General features: G+C 41.8%; 2 protein-coding genes across 4 annotated transcripts in view; one reads left to right on the forward strand and one right to left on the reverse strand.

Annotated features, from left to right (window-relative positions):
- Nucleotides 1-13,330, reverse strand: part of SEC24C (SEC24 homolog C, COPII coat complex component) — a 33,460-nt gene extending 20,130 nt beyond the window's left edge. For all 3 annotated transcript variants that reach the window (XM_083866320.1, XM_083866321.1, XM_083866322.1), the window contains exons 1-3: nt 13,273-13,330; nt 5,621-5,823; nt 580-721 (exon numbers count right to left, since the gene is read on the reverse strand). In XM_083866320.1, the coding sequence (XP_083722446.1) occupies nt 580-721; nt 5,621-5,795 (317 nt within the window). In that variant the 5' untranslated portion in view covers nt 5,796-5,823; nt 13,273-13,330. The remainder of the gene's footprint in view (nt 1-579; nt 722-5,620; nt 5,824-13,272) is intronic.
- A 2,346-nt stretch (nt 13,331-15,676) lies between these two features.
- SYNPO2L (synaptopodin 2 like) overlaps nt 15,677-19,997 on the forward strand; it is a 32,048-nt gene continuing 27,727 nt past the window's right edge. The window contains exon 1 of the mRNA XM_083866304.1: nt 15,677-16,012. Coding sequence (XP_083722430.1) covers nt 15,908-16,012 — 105 coding nt within the window. The 5' untranslated portion in view covers nt 15,677-15,907. The remainder of the gene's footprint in view (nt 16,013-19,997) is intronic.

Below are 19,997 nucleotides of genomic sequence, written 5' to 3' on the forward strand. Positions count from 1 at the left end.
TACAGGGTGAGCAACAGTAAGGCCTGCACAGCTATGTTAGAATGTTCTGCCCCTAAAAACATTTGAACTCTCCAGGACTATTGCCACTTTCACCACAGAGGGAATGACAGAATGTCTCTGGAAAAGATGTTAAAGAGCCTTAGATGGCAGTAACTCAGGGATCCAGAAGGGACAGAAGAGGGCCCAGAATCATCACTAAGAAATTATTCAGTAAAGACTGCCACATGCTCCAGAGATGATTTCACATTGCTGAGGAACACATACTACAGTTGTGTGGATGCAACTGGGTTTTTTTAGGGAAAACGAACACCACAAAGAATGTCTTAGGAGGAGAATCAGTCACTGATGAAAGTGACTGCTCACATCCTTTCACAAGTTTTTCATCTCCAGGTATACTCACTGTCTAATGAATGTCCCTGCGGCAAAACATTGCTCCAAAACAATAACAAAGCAATGAAGAAAGTCAATACCCGCCATAAACCCCTGAAATACATAGTTAGATTTAGATCTAAAAAGTCTAGACCTAGCACAAGTCTACCAAGGTGGGATTTTGTTACAATTCACTCTTCCCATATGCACCTCTGCACGGGGGCTGCTGAGGCCGGAATTCCATTCTGCACATCTCCATGTTCAAACTGACTGTATGCCAAGTGCCCAGAAGGATGAGATGCTCCAGAGGCTGGAGGGGGAGCTCCAGATGTTGGCGGGGCTCTTAATGAACCTACAAACACAAGGAAAAAAAAAAAAAACCAACCTAAAACATCAGAAATTATAGAAACAAGAGCTTGAACCAACTACCATGAAAAATTCAAGTGCAGAAATGCTATAACAATACTCCATGAGCAACAAATAATTTATGCCTAAGTATTTTTAACCAGTGTCACTAGTTACCATCCCCACACAGACCAAGCAGAAAGTATGTGCTGTGGAAGGTCTTCAAAAGACAACTTCATCTTTTATGAGAAAAAAAAAAAAAATTGTCAGTAAGGTAGTGAATCCTTTCCCCTCCAAGTCCAATTATTTTTATCTAAACCAAGAGTATTCAGTGGAATCTAATGTTCATTACAGTTTTTTCAGGTCAGTTTTCCTTACCTCAAAGGTAAGCAGGCCATGCAAGAAGATTCCATTTTCAAAAACTACATGACTTACTGCATTTGATAATGGGGGCCACCACAGGCTGTTCTTTCCACTTCTCAAGCTTGGAGGTTAACACAAATATTCTCCCCTCTTTCAGAGTGAGCTGGTTCAATCACAGCCCAAATATATCTGCCTCAGAAACCAGTCTTTCCACAGACCACAAAATGTTGGATACAATACCAGCAGGCCAACTGCAGTTTTTACTTCCAAAAAAGAGAATATAAACTTCTCTTTTAATACTACTCTATTAACAATGCTAGTAATTAGAACAACTGGATGACCATGCCTGTTAACCACAAGGGAACCTATTTCCCATGTGGGGTATCATTAAACAGAGATGACTGAAACTGCTCCATGAGAACATGCCCACACATACACACTGTTGTGTCACTCTGACAGTGGCCAGCATGGCAAGTTTCAAAGGGATTCTGAAACCTTCTTGTGAAGAATCATTACAAAATAGGAAATAAGGGAAGCCATTTTTCAATTCTACAGTACAATTTATACCCTAAAGCATGAGGCTTCAACTCATATATTTTGTCTTATCTGCTACATCCAATTCATAGCAAACCTGGGGATGTAAAGTCAAGGAAGGAATTAACTAGACCTTGTATAAGTAATTGACAATTTCTTGGGGTTTTTTTTTCTTTATTACTAAACTTCCTCCTTTTCTTCATTTTGAGACAGGATTTAATTACTCCTAGAGACATTTATTATTTTTTATATACTTTTATCTCATTAATCTTGTCTTTTCTAAACTACTGTTCCTCTGGCCTAAGTCATTATTCTTGACAAATCCTCAATATCTTTGTGATGTTTTTACTCATTATAGACCTCAAAATGGAGGTAGCTTACAGCAAAATGGGAAATGCTTGTGATTTTCCTCAAAGCCCTGAGCCTATATGGTTGTCTTCTGACACCCTAATCTTCTAAACAAATTGACACCTCCAGAAATAGCTCTTCCAAAATACCACCAGCTCGAAAAAAGGAAAAGTACAATATATTTTCTTGCAGCATTTCTAATTCTTACATTTTGATTGCTAGTTGTGAAAAGATATTTCCTTCTTCAAGTCACAGCTTTTGGAAAAATAATTATTCCTAACATATATTTGGATTCTAAGTATAGCCAAGGAAGTTAAAAACTTCTTTTTTCCCTTACAAGCTACACAAATCTTATGACTTCCAGTAACAATCTCTTGGTGGTTTGCAGAGATTTTTCACTTCTTTACAATGCTATAATTTCAAACTTCACCTTCCCACTCAAGGGTGAGACCGAGTTCTTTTAAACTAAGGATTGTACCTGACAGAATCTGGATGGGTCAATTCAGGTTTTGAAATCAGACTTCAGAAAACATTAGTCACAAGGTCAAGTTTTATCTATGAATCTGCATGCATAAGGGATTTTTATTAGGATTATTTCTTCATATCCTATTTATGCTTCTGGAATGAGGCCTACAAACAGATTGGGAAATGTCCCACCCACCTCTCCCTGAACAATGAGGTACCCAACCTTTGAGACAAGTATCCATATTAAATGGGAACTTAGCACAAAAGAAGTGACACGGCACAAACACTCCCACAGAAAGGACACCATTTACCTATGAAATTAGGTGCAAGAGAAGAAGTGTCAGAGTTGAGAGATACAGGAGAGCCCTTCGAAGGAAACCCCAAGGAAGGAAAGTAACCTGGAAAGACAGAATACACCAGTAAATCAAGCCTGAGAGAAAGCACTGAGAGACAGCCTTTCCAATGCTGAGAACAGTCTGCAGTCCAGAAAATATCTCATACACAAAATTCCTGTCATCTACCACCTTGTTCCTTAAGCTATACTCCCTCTCTTCTACCATGCACAACATATTACAAATGTAGTCTTTACACTAATACAAGTGTTAACATTTTTATAAAGTAAGCCTGTGTAAAATGATCTACAGCATAACTGTTACTGGTATTCAAATAATTGTGTTTATTACACTTTTCAATTACATTACCCCATCTGAAGGAAACCAATAGATTGACTAAAAGACTGGGGCAAAATTGTCTTGGTTCTTTCAATATTCTCATAGCAAGAAGCAGCTATTTTCAGCTGGCACCACAGCAATCCACTTCTGGTACTCAGAAAGACTATCATGCCATGGCATTCCCATGATTCCACTTTATTAGAGTCAAGGTTTGTCACATAAATCAGATGCAAAACACTCCCTGACTAAGGATGGCACCAGCTCTCAACATTTTTTCACTCAGTCCCCCAAGCAATTTTACTGTTATTTTAAAAATAAATCCCTAAGATAACTACTTTGAAATTACAGAATAACATTGGCAGTTTTCCCTTCACCTCTCAGTGTTTCCTGAATTCCTGCCTCTGAAATTAATTCTCTCTCCTCTATATTATGCAGCTACAATAGGTCTTGCCACAGAGACTTGCAGTAAACATCATGTGTTGGAGGTGGTGGTAGAAAGGAGAGCTGTCACTATTTTTACTATCATCTGTCTGCTGTCTCTGATAATGTGCTGTTCGCTTGACTCCCCCTTCCACAGGGATTTCATACTCAGCAGCCACTGACAGGTCAACCTCTGGCTGCTGTGTAAGGCTCTGAATTTTACATTTCTTTCTTCTAAAGATAGGAATTCTAAACAGCAGATCCAAAATACACAGCCTGACAACTGAGATTTCCTTAATACAGTCTGCTAAGTCAAGAAATGATGGTCTCAGAAAAAAGATGGAAAAAAATCCTCACAAACTGTGGATGGCCTTTGCCTGATAATAACAATAAAGTACATGAGACACTACTTGAATAGTGAAATACAGTTTTGTTGTTCCAGTGACACTACTTGAGCAGTGCAACACAGTTTTGTTGTTCAGATGAGACCATCTTGCTACCCTCAGTGTCACAGAAGAAAAAAGTTAATTCCCTTTAAAAGCAATGCTTTTCAGGCTTGTGAAGTCTGAAAATTCTTGAGGTATCTGATAGAAGAGGCTCATCAATTTCTTTTCATGAACACCCTAATCATTCTTCACATTGGCTAACAGCTAAAACCTATTTCCTATAAATAGCTGCATTGATGCAGCTTTTCCAAATCTGTGATAATTTTTGCTCTTCTTGAATCCCTTTCTCTCCCTCACTAAAGCAAGTCCAATCTCTCCCCATTCCTTCCATTGGACAGAGCAGTCAAACAGAGCTCTCAGTGGCTGAGCTCTGCCCCGGCTCTCCCAGGAAGCAGTGATTCTTTCCTCTGCTCAGAGACGATTTTTGTTACTTCCACAGGAATTCAAAACCCTTGTAAAATTAGTTTAAAACTCTCAGATTAAAAGTGCTGTTAGAAGAGATTCAGAGCATGGGAGGAAGAGGATTAAGCAAAGAAAAGGAAGATGGAGCACTTGAATAACCTGTTCTTTACCACACCACACTCAACTCTTTTACCTCACTACTCTACTAACTCTAGACAAAAATCCAACAGTGCAATTTTTCAGCACCCAAATTTCAGTTCCCCACTTCTGTTGGCTTCAAGACAACTAGAGGCACTTTGATTGTTCTATCCTTCTCATTGAGTCATTCAGCAAAAAACTGAAGATGTACTTGCAGGGGGAAATAGTACAGAGATGATTAACATGACCAGCACAATCCTAACTACCTTAGAATACCCATCTTAAACCTAAACAAGTATTTTTAAGTTTATGTTGTGCTAATTTCAGCAAAACTGAATTCATCCCTGTGATCTGAAAAGGCAGACATACTTGGATTCAAAACAATAGTATTTTCTCCTCTACATTTCAAATTTTAAAGTCACTACTGATTTCCCAAAGCAATACACATACTTGAAAACCAAGACTCACAAAGTTCTTTATTAAAGTCAGCTTGTCATTTGAAAGCAGGAAAACAAAAGTTGAGTTACTTTTATTTTTTTTAAACAGACAAAAATAACAAAGGATATCCTTGATCCTGCAGAACCAGTGACATTCTGGAATACATTAGCTTGCTACATGTCCACAAATTCTCTAATGTACTGAATTTCAACACATTAGAGAAAATAGCTCCAAATATGCTTTCTACCTAGAGACATGTGTCTTAATCTTTCAGGACAGAGAGCAGATCTTTTTACACAATAATGTAAGGCAGTCTCAATTATAAATCTGTTACAGTCCCTAACTGCTGCCTTTTAGCTTCATCAGGAAGATTCTCCTAGTCAGGTGCTTCAGTAACATAGGGACATAGACATAGAGAAAAAAGCAGGCTGTTTCTCAACATGTTAACTTTATGACCTACCAAAAGAAGAGTTAGCCCTACCAAACTGGACAAAAGACAGCAAAATAACCTCAGAATATGGGATGACATGATTTTTACCATCATGCAAATTACATAGAGAAAAAAAAAGATACTCACTACCACAAAAAAAGCAAAGACTTACAACAGGAAGTACACAGCAAAAATTCCACGCACACTGTAATTCACAGGTTATCAATGATGAAGCAGTGACTGAGCAGTACCTTGTGGAGGGACTGGCTGTTGATATCCTGGCATTGGCCCATTGTAGGCTCCATACTGGGACTGAGGAACCCCAGGCAGGGACTGTCCCCCGTAGGCAGGCTGCTGGTAGCCCTGGTAGCCAGGCTGAGGTTGCCCGTAAGGAGGCCCCGTGTGAGCTTGCTGGTTTACACTCATTGTATTCACATCCCCAAACTAACCTCACCTGCAAAAAAAGGGGGTGAAAAATGACTTTTATTAGATAGAAAACCAATCTGGTCAGCTTCCCAGCTACTTTCAAATAAGTGAGAGATCCCAAGATAGTTGGAAGCTAAAACATTAATGGTAAATTACTCTTGCACAGCAATTTTCTCAAGATCTTTACAAGAGCTATTTAAAACAGTATTTTCAGCAACTATGTCTTCTAATCAACTTAGTCAGCATTTCATCCAGGTTAGAACTGTGATCATCACCTTAGATAGAAATACCATCATCTGCCCTTTGACAGCAGATTATTATCAAGCTTCCTGAGAAACCTTTCAAACTACTTCCACTTCACAGAATCGGACCAACAGAAAATAGATTTCATGAAACATTTGAGTGATTCCTTAACATAACACTTCAATAACACTGAACCAGTTCAGCTGTCACCTCTGTGTTAGTTTACTTGATCTTGTTTCCTTGTTACAAGCAGCACGATTCACCATCCACAAAGGCAGCTGCTTGAAGTGTTGGATAGAATCCAGAAAAGGACCAGCATGGGGGGATACAGCCTTTTCTTTTCTTTTAGCAATAGATGATTCAAAGTCCTTGCTATGTACATACATTTCAGAAAACAAAGATATTCCAAAAGCATAATTTTCACCTAGGAAAGGTGTTCAAAATGGAAAATAATTACAGGCAAAGATGGCACTAAAGGAATTATACCAAAGTGTAAGACCTGAAACAGAGTGTCAGGGACAGGAGAGACATTTCTTAGCAAACTTTTGCAATAAATCTTGCTCAACAGACAAATTCCCAACTCCCCTAACTGCATAAAAGACTGACTAGCTTTATAACAAGAAAAGCAGAACTGTTATTGTAAGACCCCAAACCAAGCAGGCAATTCTTAAAACAGCAAACAGGCAGATAACCCACAGTGCCTTTCATTTGTGGAGAATCAAGGAAATTACTTCAGGGGCAGGAGATTCCCTCACAGTGTGTTTCTTGTAATAATATTTTGCATCCCCTGTACTTCTTTGGACACTCCATGTCACTGTTATCCTCTTCAGCTAAAACTACTTGAACAACACAAAAAAACATGTTTAGGGCAACCAATTTATTTACTAAAAAACATCAGTTTATATAAAAATGCAAAGTAAAGGTAAAATAAACAACTAATGTTGCCCTCATATTTTTCTCCAAACTCTACGATGAACTTGTGTGTTAAAGATACAAAGTAAATCTTAACACAGAGGAAGAAACAGAGGTGAAACAGCCTCGGGAAGCAAAGCCTGACCAGGAATGTGCAGCTTAACTCAATCAAGTATCAAAGCCCCAAGCTGGTTCACCTACACTCTGATTAGCACATGCCAAACAATTCTGTGGTTGGCTCTTCACATTACCAAAAATATGATGCCAAAGAATTATTTCAGCAACTGATACCACAGTTGTACAGCAAAGCTACTGGAAGAACTACAGCTTTGAAAGAATCATCCATGTGAAGAAATTCTTTCATACATACAATAAAAAGGAAATACATATATCACAATAGATTTAATTACTTACAAAAGATACCTAGCACAAAAAATAAAAACTACATTTAAGCTCCCAAAACTAGTAAACATGACACATGTCAATACTAAGAGTAAGAATACCTACTCTGAAATTAGATTTTAAACTTTCATGAAAGGAAATAAATGAAGTTTTATGTTTTTATTGTCCAAGCTGTATAAAGGCTTTTGTTTAGAAAAAGATCTCCTCTTAAATATTTAAAGGTAATTTGCTCTTGAAAGTTAACATGTCATTTGCAACAGCTTACAAGAGCATGACAGAATTTTTCATCAGCCCACAGTGGTTTTAAACATGGTTACTCTCTTGTTGTCATGTTTATAATCTCTAAAATTTCTGGTTTCCCACACTACCTTTGACTTAGTTGTGCAAAACAGTCTAACCTGAGAAACCATGGCCAGGAAGTCTGGACTTTGGGACCTGCTCCCTTCCCAAGTTACCTGCAAGGTTAACCTCTTACTGCCCAGGCAGGCAATCAGTGTCACCACACTGCAATCACAGAGCTACTCCCAGCCACCTCCTGCAAAGGTGGGAGTACAGGGAAGGAAGAACACCTCGAGAGGACTCCTCTACCTGCACATCTTGGAACATCTGGGCAGGGCTTTCTGACAAGCAAGGAGGGCTGTGTTCTCTTCTTCCTGCCCCAGCTTACTGGATTGCACACGAGGAACCTGGCCTCTAGTCACTGCTCCTGCAAACAGGTCTCTCCTCCAGGAAGAGCTGCAGAGGAGCAGTGTTCCACAGGAGAGCTCCTGAGCTGTAACCACTAAGACACTTTTCACAAGTTACACCTACAGAAATCCCTGAACAGGTCTGATGTTTAACTAGGAATTACTACATGGCAGAAGATTAATCTTTCATGCTTTTTCTCCTGTTTTTCTAAAGCACAGTGGGACAAGAACTCAAGCACGACCCTTGTAAATCACTTCTGAGTTACTGCTGTGAGCATATACTCAGCAAGTGATCTTACCTGATGATCTTTCACTATTCCCTTTTCTTCCTTCCCTCTCTTACATATTTCCTGCCTGAGCAGGTGATATCTGTCAGCTTGTGGCTCTCTCCACAATACCAAAACTGAGAGATAAGCTGATTTAATGCACATCTTACTGAGAAAAAGGGTTTCAAGATAATCTCCTACTCTTTTGTGAAAAAAGTAGCTACACAAACAAGATGGTTCTAACTCAATGTCTCAACTGAAAGGCAGATACAACTCAGACCTTCAGCTAGTCCATGTGCCAGCCAGCACAGGCTCATCTCCACCACTGGCAAGGGGGCAAGGAGGGAGACCTAAGAACAAATCCAGTGCTGAAGCTGCAGACAAAGCTGCTTCATTATTTTGCTGCCCAGCTTGCTCTGAACATTAAGGCTTGTGGCTCACTTGCTCATCACTGATGTGAAACACCATAAAGCAGGACCAAGAGTATTTGCCTCTGGGAAGGTGGAAGACAGATGTCACTGAGTGAGCCTGTTTTCCCTCTTTCCCAGTAAAAGTTATTTGTATCAAACAATCATTTTGTTCCCACTAAAAAACTATCTCTGTGTAAATTAGAACCTGGTCACTTGAAGAGATATGGAGAAAGGGAGAATTTTGTACTTCGTCTTATGACACGAAGGGTGGCTGGGGGTATGGAGAATGAAAAAAAATAATACATATACCAGATAGAGAGAATGGAGATAACAGGCCATTTCACTGGATAAAAATGCTCAGGATATTCCTTTGCAGGTAGTAACACATTACCAAAACTAAGCCAAACATGGTGTTGAACATCATATTCCTACTCAGCAGTTACAATACACAAAGCTCAAATAAGCAGGACTGATGCTAGAGAAAAAAATCTGATGACAAGTGGCCATTACCATTAACAATAATTTTCCTGCAGGAAGCAGTCACTCTATACCATTTTCTATTCCTCTGTATAAAGGCAGCTGACCCTGAAGTTTTGATCAACACAGTTACAAAGTTACAATTACACCAGAAGGCTTTTGTACAAGACAGACAACCAGTAAAGATCAGTAATAAACTGATGGGAGGAAAATCCACAGGAATAATGTAGGGGGTGCAGAGTATCTAAATTTTTTACAATAGCTTCAAGATTACTTAGCATCCAAATAAATCATACCACAATGAAGTTTCTATGACATGCTTTAAAAAAACTAGTGATTCATATGAGCTCATTTCAATGAGCAAATCTCCCAAATCACTGAAAACTTCATATTCATCACTTTTTATAGTCTGCATTCACTGTTAACTCCCTTTTGAAACTGAAAAGCTTGATCTCATCAGTTCTTGTTCACATTCTAAAGGAAAGGCATACAAAATTACTTTCCTTCAGAAAGATGCTACTGCCTTTTTTACTGCTCCCAGAGAAAGAAAAAGCCAGTTTGTTTCAACTTCTGAAAAGACTGAAACTTTTAAAAAAGCCCCCAAATCTACAGCAACAAAAAAATCCCCCACACAACCCAAGACAACCACATGGCCACCCAAGTTAGCCTGAAACTGAAGGAAATATATCTATTTAACACAAAAATCAAAACTATTTCCAAAAGATAGGACAGAAGGAGAGCACTAGTAATTCAGAGTATTACCTACACTGCTTTTAATGTTTCTATTCTGCAACTGTCTGGAAGCAGCAAGGTTTTGCTATTCTTACAAAGACCTATACTCTGGAGCTAAGAACACTCTTTGGAAAGGGAAATGTCTTTGTTTTTGTTTCACTGACAGCTTGACTAGGTCTTCTACGAGCACTCATGGAACACTAGGTTCTTTTCAGATACAAAAAATTACTGGCGCTTTTTTTTTTTTTTCTCTCTCTCTCTCTCTATAAAATCCTGGAAAAGAAACTCATGTCCTAGAAGTCAGAAACTGTCAACTAATTTGTAAGCTCACAGGCCATGGTAACAAATGCTTCCCTTACATTTGTCCAAATCAACCCAAATGGCAATACTGGAATCAACTCCAATCCAGTTGTAATATGTGGCACTTTCTCTTCCCCCCTGTGTAGATTCTCAACTGGCTACATCACAGGTAACATTTTCTTCATCTATGCAATTTGAATTACTGCCAGAAACATTTGTTTTAACAGTTCATGAGAAGTATAAGGCACAGTTTTCAAAGTGAATCTGAGTTGTGATCATTCTATATTCTGCTAAGGAAGGCCACACTAAGCCCTGTTTTGTCAGGCTGATTCATCATCCTGGGCAAGGTACAATTTACAAGAGTGAAAGTGATTAAAAACTGAATACAAAAAACCCCAGCTTAGTCTTGACCTACCCTTGAAACTACCACTACTTCCAACCCCTGCCATCACCACCAGATTTCTACATAAATAATATTTTTATACTTTGTTGACTCGAGTCTCCTGGTGGGACTGATTCACATCTCTATCACTGCAATAAAGCTCTAGAAAAAGATTTGAAAAACGCTTTGCTATGAGCATGGCTTCTGAAAAGCAAACCCATGGAGGCAAAAATCACTGACTAAATACAGTATCAACAAAATCACAGTAAAAGATCTCTCTGTTTCCTAGCTACCTCCACATACACGTGGATATATATGTTACAATGAGTGAATAATCAGAATTAATTTCTGTGAATCTTGCACAAGCATAATTGGTTAGAAAAAGTTGCATGAACAGTTTCAAATTTAGGGAAGAGGCCAGAAGGAAGAAAGGAAGAATGGGAATATATAGAATAAGACTACTACTCTTCACATACATTGTAACACTGGTCATCTCTATGCCCTGACTTCCTCTACACAAATACACATTGCACAATTTCCGTCACTTGCAAGGAAAAAAGGTCAGAATTAACTTTTTCCTAGTACCTACTGCCAGTTTATACTGTCTTTTAGCACTTTCTATGTTAACAATGAATCTTGCTGAACATATAAAAGCAAGCTCTATCTTCACAATTTATCCCTAACACAGCTTTTCAAACCTAAAGAACAAGAAACATCCACCTCTCTTGTGCAGAGACCTTGTTGCTGGTTACTCTTTGTACCTTGCCCTCCTTAGCCAACCATCAATTCTTCCTTTGGTTTTTGACCCTCCTCCTGATAGTCAGTGTTACATTTAGATAGCAGAGTCCTACCACAGCAGGAAAAAACATTCAAAGTAGTAAAGCATCAAACAACTCATCAAAGAAATAATCCTTTAAATAGCTGTTCACTGCTACAAGTCAGCTTTCAGCTGTGAAGTTAAAACCTGGAGTGAGTGTCACAGCATATTAAGAAGCAATTATACATTCTTTATATTGATGTACACTTCATAACCTGTCTGCAACAAGAAAAGAATCCTGAATGGCACAGCTTCACGCCAAAAAGGGTAATTCCATTAGCAAGAACCTGTTCCACAAAAAAAAAAAATTGATAGAAATGTTTATGTTTTCACAGAGCTTATACATGTGATTGAAAGTAAGTCTCCTTTAAAGAGGAAAGCTTGGAAGTTTTAAGCTACATATATTTCTAACTGTACCATAACTGGAACACCTGCTCTAGGACAAGACTGCAGGAAAGAAAAAAACTACATTAAAGCCAGAGTTCCCTAAATTTACTCAGGAAAACTTCACATTATTAAAGAGCAAATACTTTAGTACAAAATCAGTAGTCACCTCCTGTTTCAGTGATGTGATTTTACACTACTTGTAAAAAACAACAAAAAAGAATTTGCATGTTATGCCTCAGATAGTGATTTCTGTCCAACATTCCTCACGATATTTGGTAAAGCTGACAACACACTCCTGTAACAGAAATGGATCTAGAAATATTTTAAGGAATTATCACATTAATAGGTAACAATCAAGTGAGTACAAAACTAAAAAAAAATAAATCTGTATTTTCAATGACAGTACAAACATTAATTCCTGTGGATAACTTCTGACATAGGTGTAAAGCAATTCTCTTACATCTTACATCCCAGCAAGCATTTCCATTAGCCAGTGAGTTTAAAAAGAAATTCAACTACAGCCCAGTTTGGATGGGTTTTCAGTCTCTCTCACAGACCAGTACATTCCAAAAAAAAAAAAAAAGAAAAAACCTAAAGGGAACTAAGCTTCACTGTACTCCATCAAAATCACTTCCCAGAAAGAGTGAAAGTAAACGCCAACAACAGAAAATAAAACACATTTAAAGCACCATCTACATGGAAATCTAGAGTCCCATCTTGCATAACCACCTTTTCAAGACTACACTTGTATTTCCATCATCCCATCTCCTTTACTTTCCCTCCTTCCTTTTTTCACAGCCACAGACAAGCAACCACTAAGTTTTACTACCAAATCCGGCCAATCTCAGCCACCAGACCTCCGCAAGGGACGACCATCCTTCGCAAAACCCGAATGAATGAAAGCTCGAACAGCACGGCACAAACAGCCAGGGGAAGGCTCCGCGGATTACAGGAGATTAGGGAGGCTGCAGAGGGGGGTATCTCACTCGGGGCGCCCCCCGGCCAAAAAGCAGCCCCCGGTTCTCTGTGCCGGACCCACGGCCCGGCCCGCAGCCGCCGGGTGTCGCCGCCTCACCCCGGGCACGGAGGGCTCCACCGGGGCAGCCCGGGCACTGGAACTGCAGGCCCCGCCACAGCCCGCCCGGCCTCGCAGGCCGTGGGCACCGGCCGGGCCGCGGGCGATGCGGCCGCTCCCGCCCGGGCGCGTTCCGGGGAGCCCCGGGGCTCTGCAGAGCCTCCCGTGGGGCACAGCACGGCGGGCCCGACGCGTCACCCGGCCGGGCACCGCCGGGCCTCGGCGGAGGAGGGAGCGGCGGCAGCGCCTCGGGCCGGGCCTCAGCCGGGCCGCCGGGCACGGTGCTGACCGCGATGCCGCCCACCCGCTCGCCCGTCCGCCCGCAGCGGGCACCGCCAGCCCCCGGCGGTGGGCCCGGCCGCACGGAGCCCCCCGAGGCCTCACTCACCAGCGCTGCGGCCGCCACTGCCGGGCCCGCTTCCGCTCCCGCCCCGCCGCTCCCCGCCCGCCGCTGCCACGTCCGCGCTCCGCCCGCCGGGGCCCGGATGCGGCGCAGGCGCGGGGCGGCCGCGGGGAGCCGCTGACGGCCGGGCCGGGCCGGGCCGGACGGGGCGGGACGGGGGCCGGGCTGTGGGGTCACTGCTCGTCCGGCACAACCAGCCCCGTCCGCACCGGCCCTGAGGGGTGAGCGGGGCTCGGCCTGGCCCTGCAGAGAGCGGACACCGCTGACCGCCGCGCCCTCGGCCGCCTGAACCACCAGCGGCCTGTGACAGACCGCGAGGGGAGCAGCCAGGGCTGCAAAGGCTTGTTCGCTCCCTGCTAACGACAGCGGAGTTGTTGGGTGTTGTTAAATGTCGTACTCGGCACTGGTGAGGCCACACCGCAGGTATTGCTGTCAGTGTAGGCCCTACAGGCCCCCTCACTAAAGAAAGGACTTTGAGATGCTGGAGCGTGTCCAGAGAAGGGAAACAAGGCTTGTGGAAGGTCTAGAATTCCTGTCTTACAGGAATAGGTGAGGGACATGGGATAGTTTTGTCTCGAGAAGAGGCTCGTGGGGGATCTGATCACCCTCTACAACTGCCTGAGAGACAGTGAACATAAGAGACTGGTCTCTTATGTGGCTACAGAGAGGACGAGAGGAAATGGTCTAAAGCTGAGACAGGGGACACTCAGAAACATTTTTACTGTTAGGGTGGTCAGGCATTGGAAAACATTACCCAGGAATGTGGTGCCCAGGAATCTTCAGCACTCCAGAGGTGTTGAAGATGCATCAGGATCTGGTGCTGGGTGATGTGGTTTAGTGGTTTATGGTTTTCAGTGCTAGTGCTGGGTGGGTGGTTGGATTTGATGACCTCAAAGGTCTCTTCCAACCTTGATGATTCTGTAATTGTGTTGGTGTGCGCCCACCAGCAATATGCAATGGCACTGGATGAGTGGTGCAATGGCAATCCCAGCAAAAGTCCATCATCTGGATGTTACAGTATAAGGATATTAGTCACTGAGAGCTAAGCACATGCAGAATAAGGAAGAGGTAAGGGTAAGCTTGTCCTCAGGACCTTAACAGAAAATTATGTTTTAAGCCTTGTAGGAAGGGGGGAACATGGACTTTAATTCTTCTATAACTCCCTGGCTTGGGATGACTCGGAGGTCTGTCTGTCATGGTCCTAAAGCAAAACCACTGAAAGATTTTGCTCCACTCTAGTGAGACCCCATCTGGAGACCTGCACCCAGCTCTGAAGTCTTCAGCACAGGAAAGACATAAACCCATGGGAGCAGGTCCAGAGGGAGGCCAAGAAAATGATCAGGGGGATGAGGGCTTCTCTTACTAAGAAAGGCTGAGAGAGTTGGGCCTGAACAAGATTTTGAGATGTTATTGTGGTCTTTCAATACTTAAAGGAGGCTTTTAAGAAAGCTGGAGATGGACTTTTTAGTAGGGCTTATACTTACAAGACAGGGGGTCTTACAAGGGGTAAGACCTATACTTACTTACAAGGGGTAATGGTTTTAAATGAAAAGAGGGTAGATTTAGATTAGATATAAGGAAAAAAAATAATCTGTATGAGGCTGGTGAAGGACTGTAACAAGCTGTCCAGAATGGTGGCAGATGCCCCATCCCTGGAAACACTTAAGGTCATGTTGGACAGGGCTCTGAGCAATCTGATACAGTTGAAAATGTCCCTGCTCATTCCAGGTGGGTTGGGCTAGATAATCCTTAAAAGTTCCTTCCAACCCAGACTATTCTCTGATTCTCTGACCTCGCTGGGCTCTCTTGGCCATTGTGTCTATGTAAGCAGTGCCCTGCAGAGAACTGTTTGAATCCTGTGTGTAGCTAATCCCAGCTATTCTGGTCCCAGTGTCTAGTATTACCAGTGGATGTAGGGGATGTCAGGGAGCAGCACAGTGCAGGGGGAGCACATTTATAGTCTGCCTGTGGCTTTCAGGGCAGGCACATAGTGCAGCTGCATTATAACACTAGTTGCATGGAAAAAACAGAGTGGAGAGCACATTAATTGCAAGTTGGTTTTGTTCAATTCATAGGGTCAAGTGCTGTTACCTGATTTGTACAAGTTTGTACCTGTGACACGTCCTTGCCTGAAATTCATACTAATGGATCCTGAGTGCTGAATGACTCTAAGATTTGCATTTGGAATGCAAAGTGGAAATAAAATTTTTATTGAAATCCTTCCAGCTTTAAGAGTGTCAGACAAAGCTCTGGGGAGACAGGAGGTGTGCTATTTTCAGCCACGTTCCGGTGAGAGATCCATCATGTATGCGGGGGGGCACAGAGGGTGAGATTGACATGACACGTGTGTAGGACAACTCTGGCCCCTTACCAAGGGCAGAATCAAATGTCTAATCATAGGCAGAGCAGCAGCTGAGAGTTCAGAAGACCAGTGAAGGCTGGGCTTGACAGTCTCAACTCTTGTGTGTGTGTGAACTTCAAGGAGAAAGCGAGCAGAGGGCCTTGTGGGGACTGGAGAGTGGTGGTGTGAATTGTGAATATGGGAATAGAAGATTCTGTCTGTTAAGAGCTGGAGTCTGTACTGAAGTTGTGAAGACAAAATACCTAAAGCACAGAAATCATGGGAGCTGAAGAAGAAATGCTCATCACTCTGTCTGGAGGTGCCCCCTGGGGCTTCCGCCTGCAAGGGGGTTCAGAGCAGAAAAGACCCCTTCAAGTGTCAAAGGTAGGACCCTGAGGTGTGACCTGTGAGAGCAAAGTTCTGCTGAACTGAGATACGCCTACTGAGTCGGGCATCTTTTCTTTCACTTCTGTTAAGGGACACAGGAACTCCTCACTGTGGCAGCAGATCTTAAAAGGGAAACTTGGGTGGTGTGCTCTAGCAGGGTGTGAGGTGGGCTGTGGGTCCTGGAATAGATGCTGTTGAGGTAGAGACCAGTGTCAGGTGAAGATTTGCTCCAGTGCAGGTCTGTACAGCTCAGACACTGTGTAGGCTGTACAACTCTTCTGAGTTGTCAGCAGAGATAAAAGCACAGTGACAGTGCAGGGAAAAGGGCTCAAATATGGAAACTTCAATACTCATGTAAGACATCCAACTAAAGAAAAAATAAATTGAAGCAGTAGAAGCCATATTTTTAATTGAATTGTCCCTAACACTTCTTTACTATATTCCAGCTTTTAAAATAGCTGCACATATCTCAGTGCCTCTTCTGTTGGTGAAAGTTTTTCAATACTGTCTGAAGTGAATATTTGTGATGCTCTAAGCAGCAAATACTGGTTTAATTTCAAGAATAAAAACAGTTGTTTGGATGGGAGATGAAAAAAAAAGGAATAAACATGAACCTCGTGTTGCATTACTTTTGATAAACAGCTCTTACTGTTGTCTTTTCAGAAAGACTACTGAACAGATTGAAAACTAGGGGGAAAAAAGGTCCTCTTTATTAAGCTCATAACAGCTGCATTAGCCTTGACACAATGATATCTTGGGATATCTCACTGGAAGGCACCCAGCAGCAGAAATGAAAAAATGCTCTGCCCAGCTCCTTCTGTTTCCTTAAGCAGACTATGCCTCTAACAGATTTTGCAATTAAATGTTTTGTGTCATTTGGCTCACCTCAGATCACTGAGTGTCGTAACTTTTGCCAAATGGTTTGGAATCCCATAGCTTGGCCTTGAAGTGAAGGTTTCTTGTGTAGAGAAAGATGATTTTTCTCCACAAAAACAACTTCTGCACAAACTCAGAGTTTCAGGTGTTAAAAAGAAAGAATCAGTATCCTTGAAACAGGTGTCTGGCATCAGTGGTTCTTAGTAAAATGGAATTTTCAGGGGCTACATTAACTCTGCATGGTCTAAGATTATTTTGACTCTTGTTTTTCCCACAGTAGACAAGAAACTGGGACTGAAGAGGGAGGAGATTGTGAGTGTCTATAAAGATTACTCAGGATTGAACAGCAGCAAGAACTAGTCATTACCCAGGCTAAGTTGCACCTTAAGGTGAATGGAATATTGCTAAAGGATTAGTAGCACTTGCAGGAAGGTATTAACTAGAAGGAGCTCTCACCCAGAACTGGGTGCTGTACTTAAAGTCTAGCAATACAAATATAACTATTATTACAATACTTGAATATTGCATTAAAAATAATTGTGGAAAATATAATTTATACAAATCCATTTGAGGCTCAAATTATATATCATTCTTTAGGCAGGATTTTCATTTTATAATTATGTTTTTTGTCTATTCCCACCTAGAATTTAATAGCACCCAGTGGCCCTACATACTGTCTTAAAGGCAACACCATTTAAATAGTCTCTAAAGAATGGATTTTTAGGTCCTTACCAGGTGCCCAGGAAGATGATATCTGAATGTAACCTGCTTAGAAGAGAATAAACTGCCAGGTGTCATGTGATAGAACATACAGACATGAATAGCTGATAGGTGCCAGGAGATAACTGAGTGGATGCTGTTTGTGTCTCAGAGATTCCAGTGCTGTCATTTTAGACAATTTCAACTTCTAGGCTAGAAAAGTCATAGTAGTAACACTAAGGAAAGATGCTTACCTTTGGATGCTGAGTCAAATGATGAATAAGTGATAAAAAGTTAATTTGGGAAATTAATCAAGTATAACAAATACATTATATATAAATGATACACGTTAGACTTACAGAGATGCTGGAATTGCTAAGCCAATGTTAAGAGTCACCTCTTGTCCTGCTTCCTTTATGTTTCCTGCAAGTATTTCAGAAGAAGTTGTAAGTTTCACCAATGCATCTAATTGTTGCATAATGCAATGTGGAGGGAAATCCTTTCCCCTCAGGTAGTTATGGGCATGCCCTGGAAAGTATCTAAGAATTAGTAGTCCTAATGGTTCACCCTACAGATAAACAGAAAATTGTTCCTGAACAACTAGTACCTTATCTGTCTAAGTCTTACATGAGTTCCTAATGAAGATTTGATAACACCAGGCAACCAGGCATACCAAAGACTGAATGCTGCACTAAGTGGCATTTCCTGCTTGAGTCGCTCTTGTTGTATTACAAAGCCCTTCACAATTCCTCATCTTACATGGTCAGTGTACACAGTTCATAGTCTTCTTGCCTTTATGCTTTCTAAAGTTTACATCGCCATCGTCTTTTTATTGCTTCTCTTTATGAAGATTGTGATAAATTAACCACTGATTGCTGTTCTTGGGGGTTTTTTTTGTTTTCCTGAAAATTCTTTGGGTGTGCTGTATGGTTTTCCCTTTCCCTTTCCCTTTCCTTCCCTTCCCCTTCCCCATTGGTGGGCCTCCAATTGGTTGTTCTCTCATAAGGTGTTCACAAGGATGGCTTAAATTACTGGCTTTTTTCCAATTGCAATTAACTCAAAATGCACTGTGAATATATGCATTTGAAACTGTTTCCTAGTGCAAAGTATTCAACTGGCTGTCACAAAATAAAGTGTGTGTACATGTTGGAAATGGGGTGTGAACCCATTTTTCTACAGACTAAAAGGATGCATAGCTGTAGTTTAAACTGTTTCTCCAAGCAAAGGATCAATTCTAAACCTTAGTCCAGCTGCCACAAAGGGGCAGAAAAGCAGCTGTATCTTCACATGCTGGATCCAGCTGCCACAGAGGTTCTGTGCCATTCAATAACTCCCTGTGGGTTATGGGTTCAGGGACACACCTGGAGAAAGACGCTGGAATTATATATTTGTGGACAGTCTCTCGGGTTGTGCATAGCTGGGTGTGAGCCCACAATGTGCCCTGACAGCCCAGAAGGCCAACAGCATCCTGAACTTCATCAAAAGAGGAGTGGCCAGCAGGTGGAGGGAGGTGATTCTGCCCCTCTGCCCACTTGGAGCACTGCATAAACCTCTGGGATCCTCAGTGCAGGAAAGATGTGGACTTCCTAGGATCTGGAGGATCTAGGGTGATCCAAGAGATGGAGCACCTCTCCTGTGAAGACAGGCTGAGAGAGTTGGGATCGTTCAGTCTGGAAAAGAAAAGGCTCAGGGGAGACCTCATTGTGGCCTTCCAGTACCTGAAGGGAACTTACAAAAAAGAGGGAGAGATATGTTATAGATGGATAGATAGTGATAGGATGAGGGGAAATTATATTAAACTAAAAGAGGAGAGATTTAGATTTGATGTAGCAAGGCACTGGACCAGGGAAGTTGCCCAGAGAAGTTGTGGATGCCCCATTCCTGGAAGTGTTCAAGGCCATGCTGAATGAGGCTCTGAGCAACCTGGTCTAGTGGAAGGTGTCCCTGCCAGTGGCAGATGGGGTTGGAACAAGATGATCTTTAAGATGCCTTCCACCCATTGTATGATTCTATAACTAATTCTGTGTTCAAGTAAACTTACAGAGCCAAACCAGCTGTGCCTGCCTTGGGATGAGAACATTGATTCTTCCAGCAGTGCCCAGTGGATGCTGAGGAAAAAGCACAAATTTAAGTAACACAAGAAATGTTGAAATGGTAGCATTAACACCGATTATGTGTTCCAGATCTGAAATTGCAAATGCCTATTCCTTTCATCTTAAACTTGCTTACAAGAGTACTTACTGACTCTTTTGTTCCACCAAAACAATAATTTGCAGTGTCCAGGTGCTAAAACTGCCTAATGGGAATCTGAAGGCTCCATGCTTATGTGTATTTGAAAGGCATACCATTAATAATTCATCTCATAAAAAAAGATACTATAAGAGTAGAGAGTGAGACCAAAAAATAA

The sequence above is a fragment of the Zosterops lateralis genome (assembly GCF_965231275.1).
Source record: "Zosterops lateralis genome assembly, chromosome: 8".
Classification (NCBI taxonomy): Eukaryota; Metazoa; Chordata; class Aves; order Passeriformes; family Zosteropidae; genus Zosterops; species Zosterops lateralis.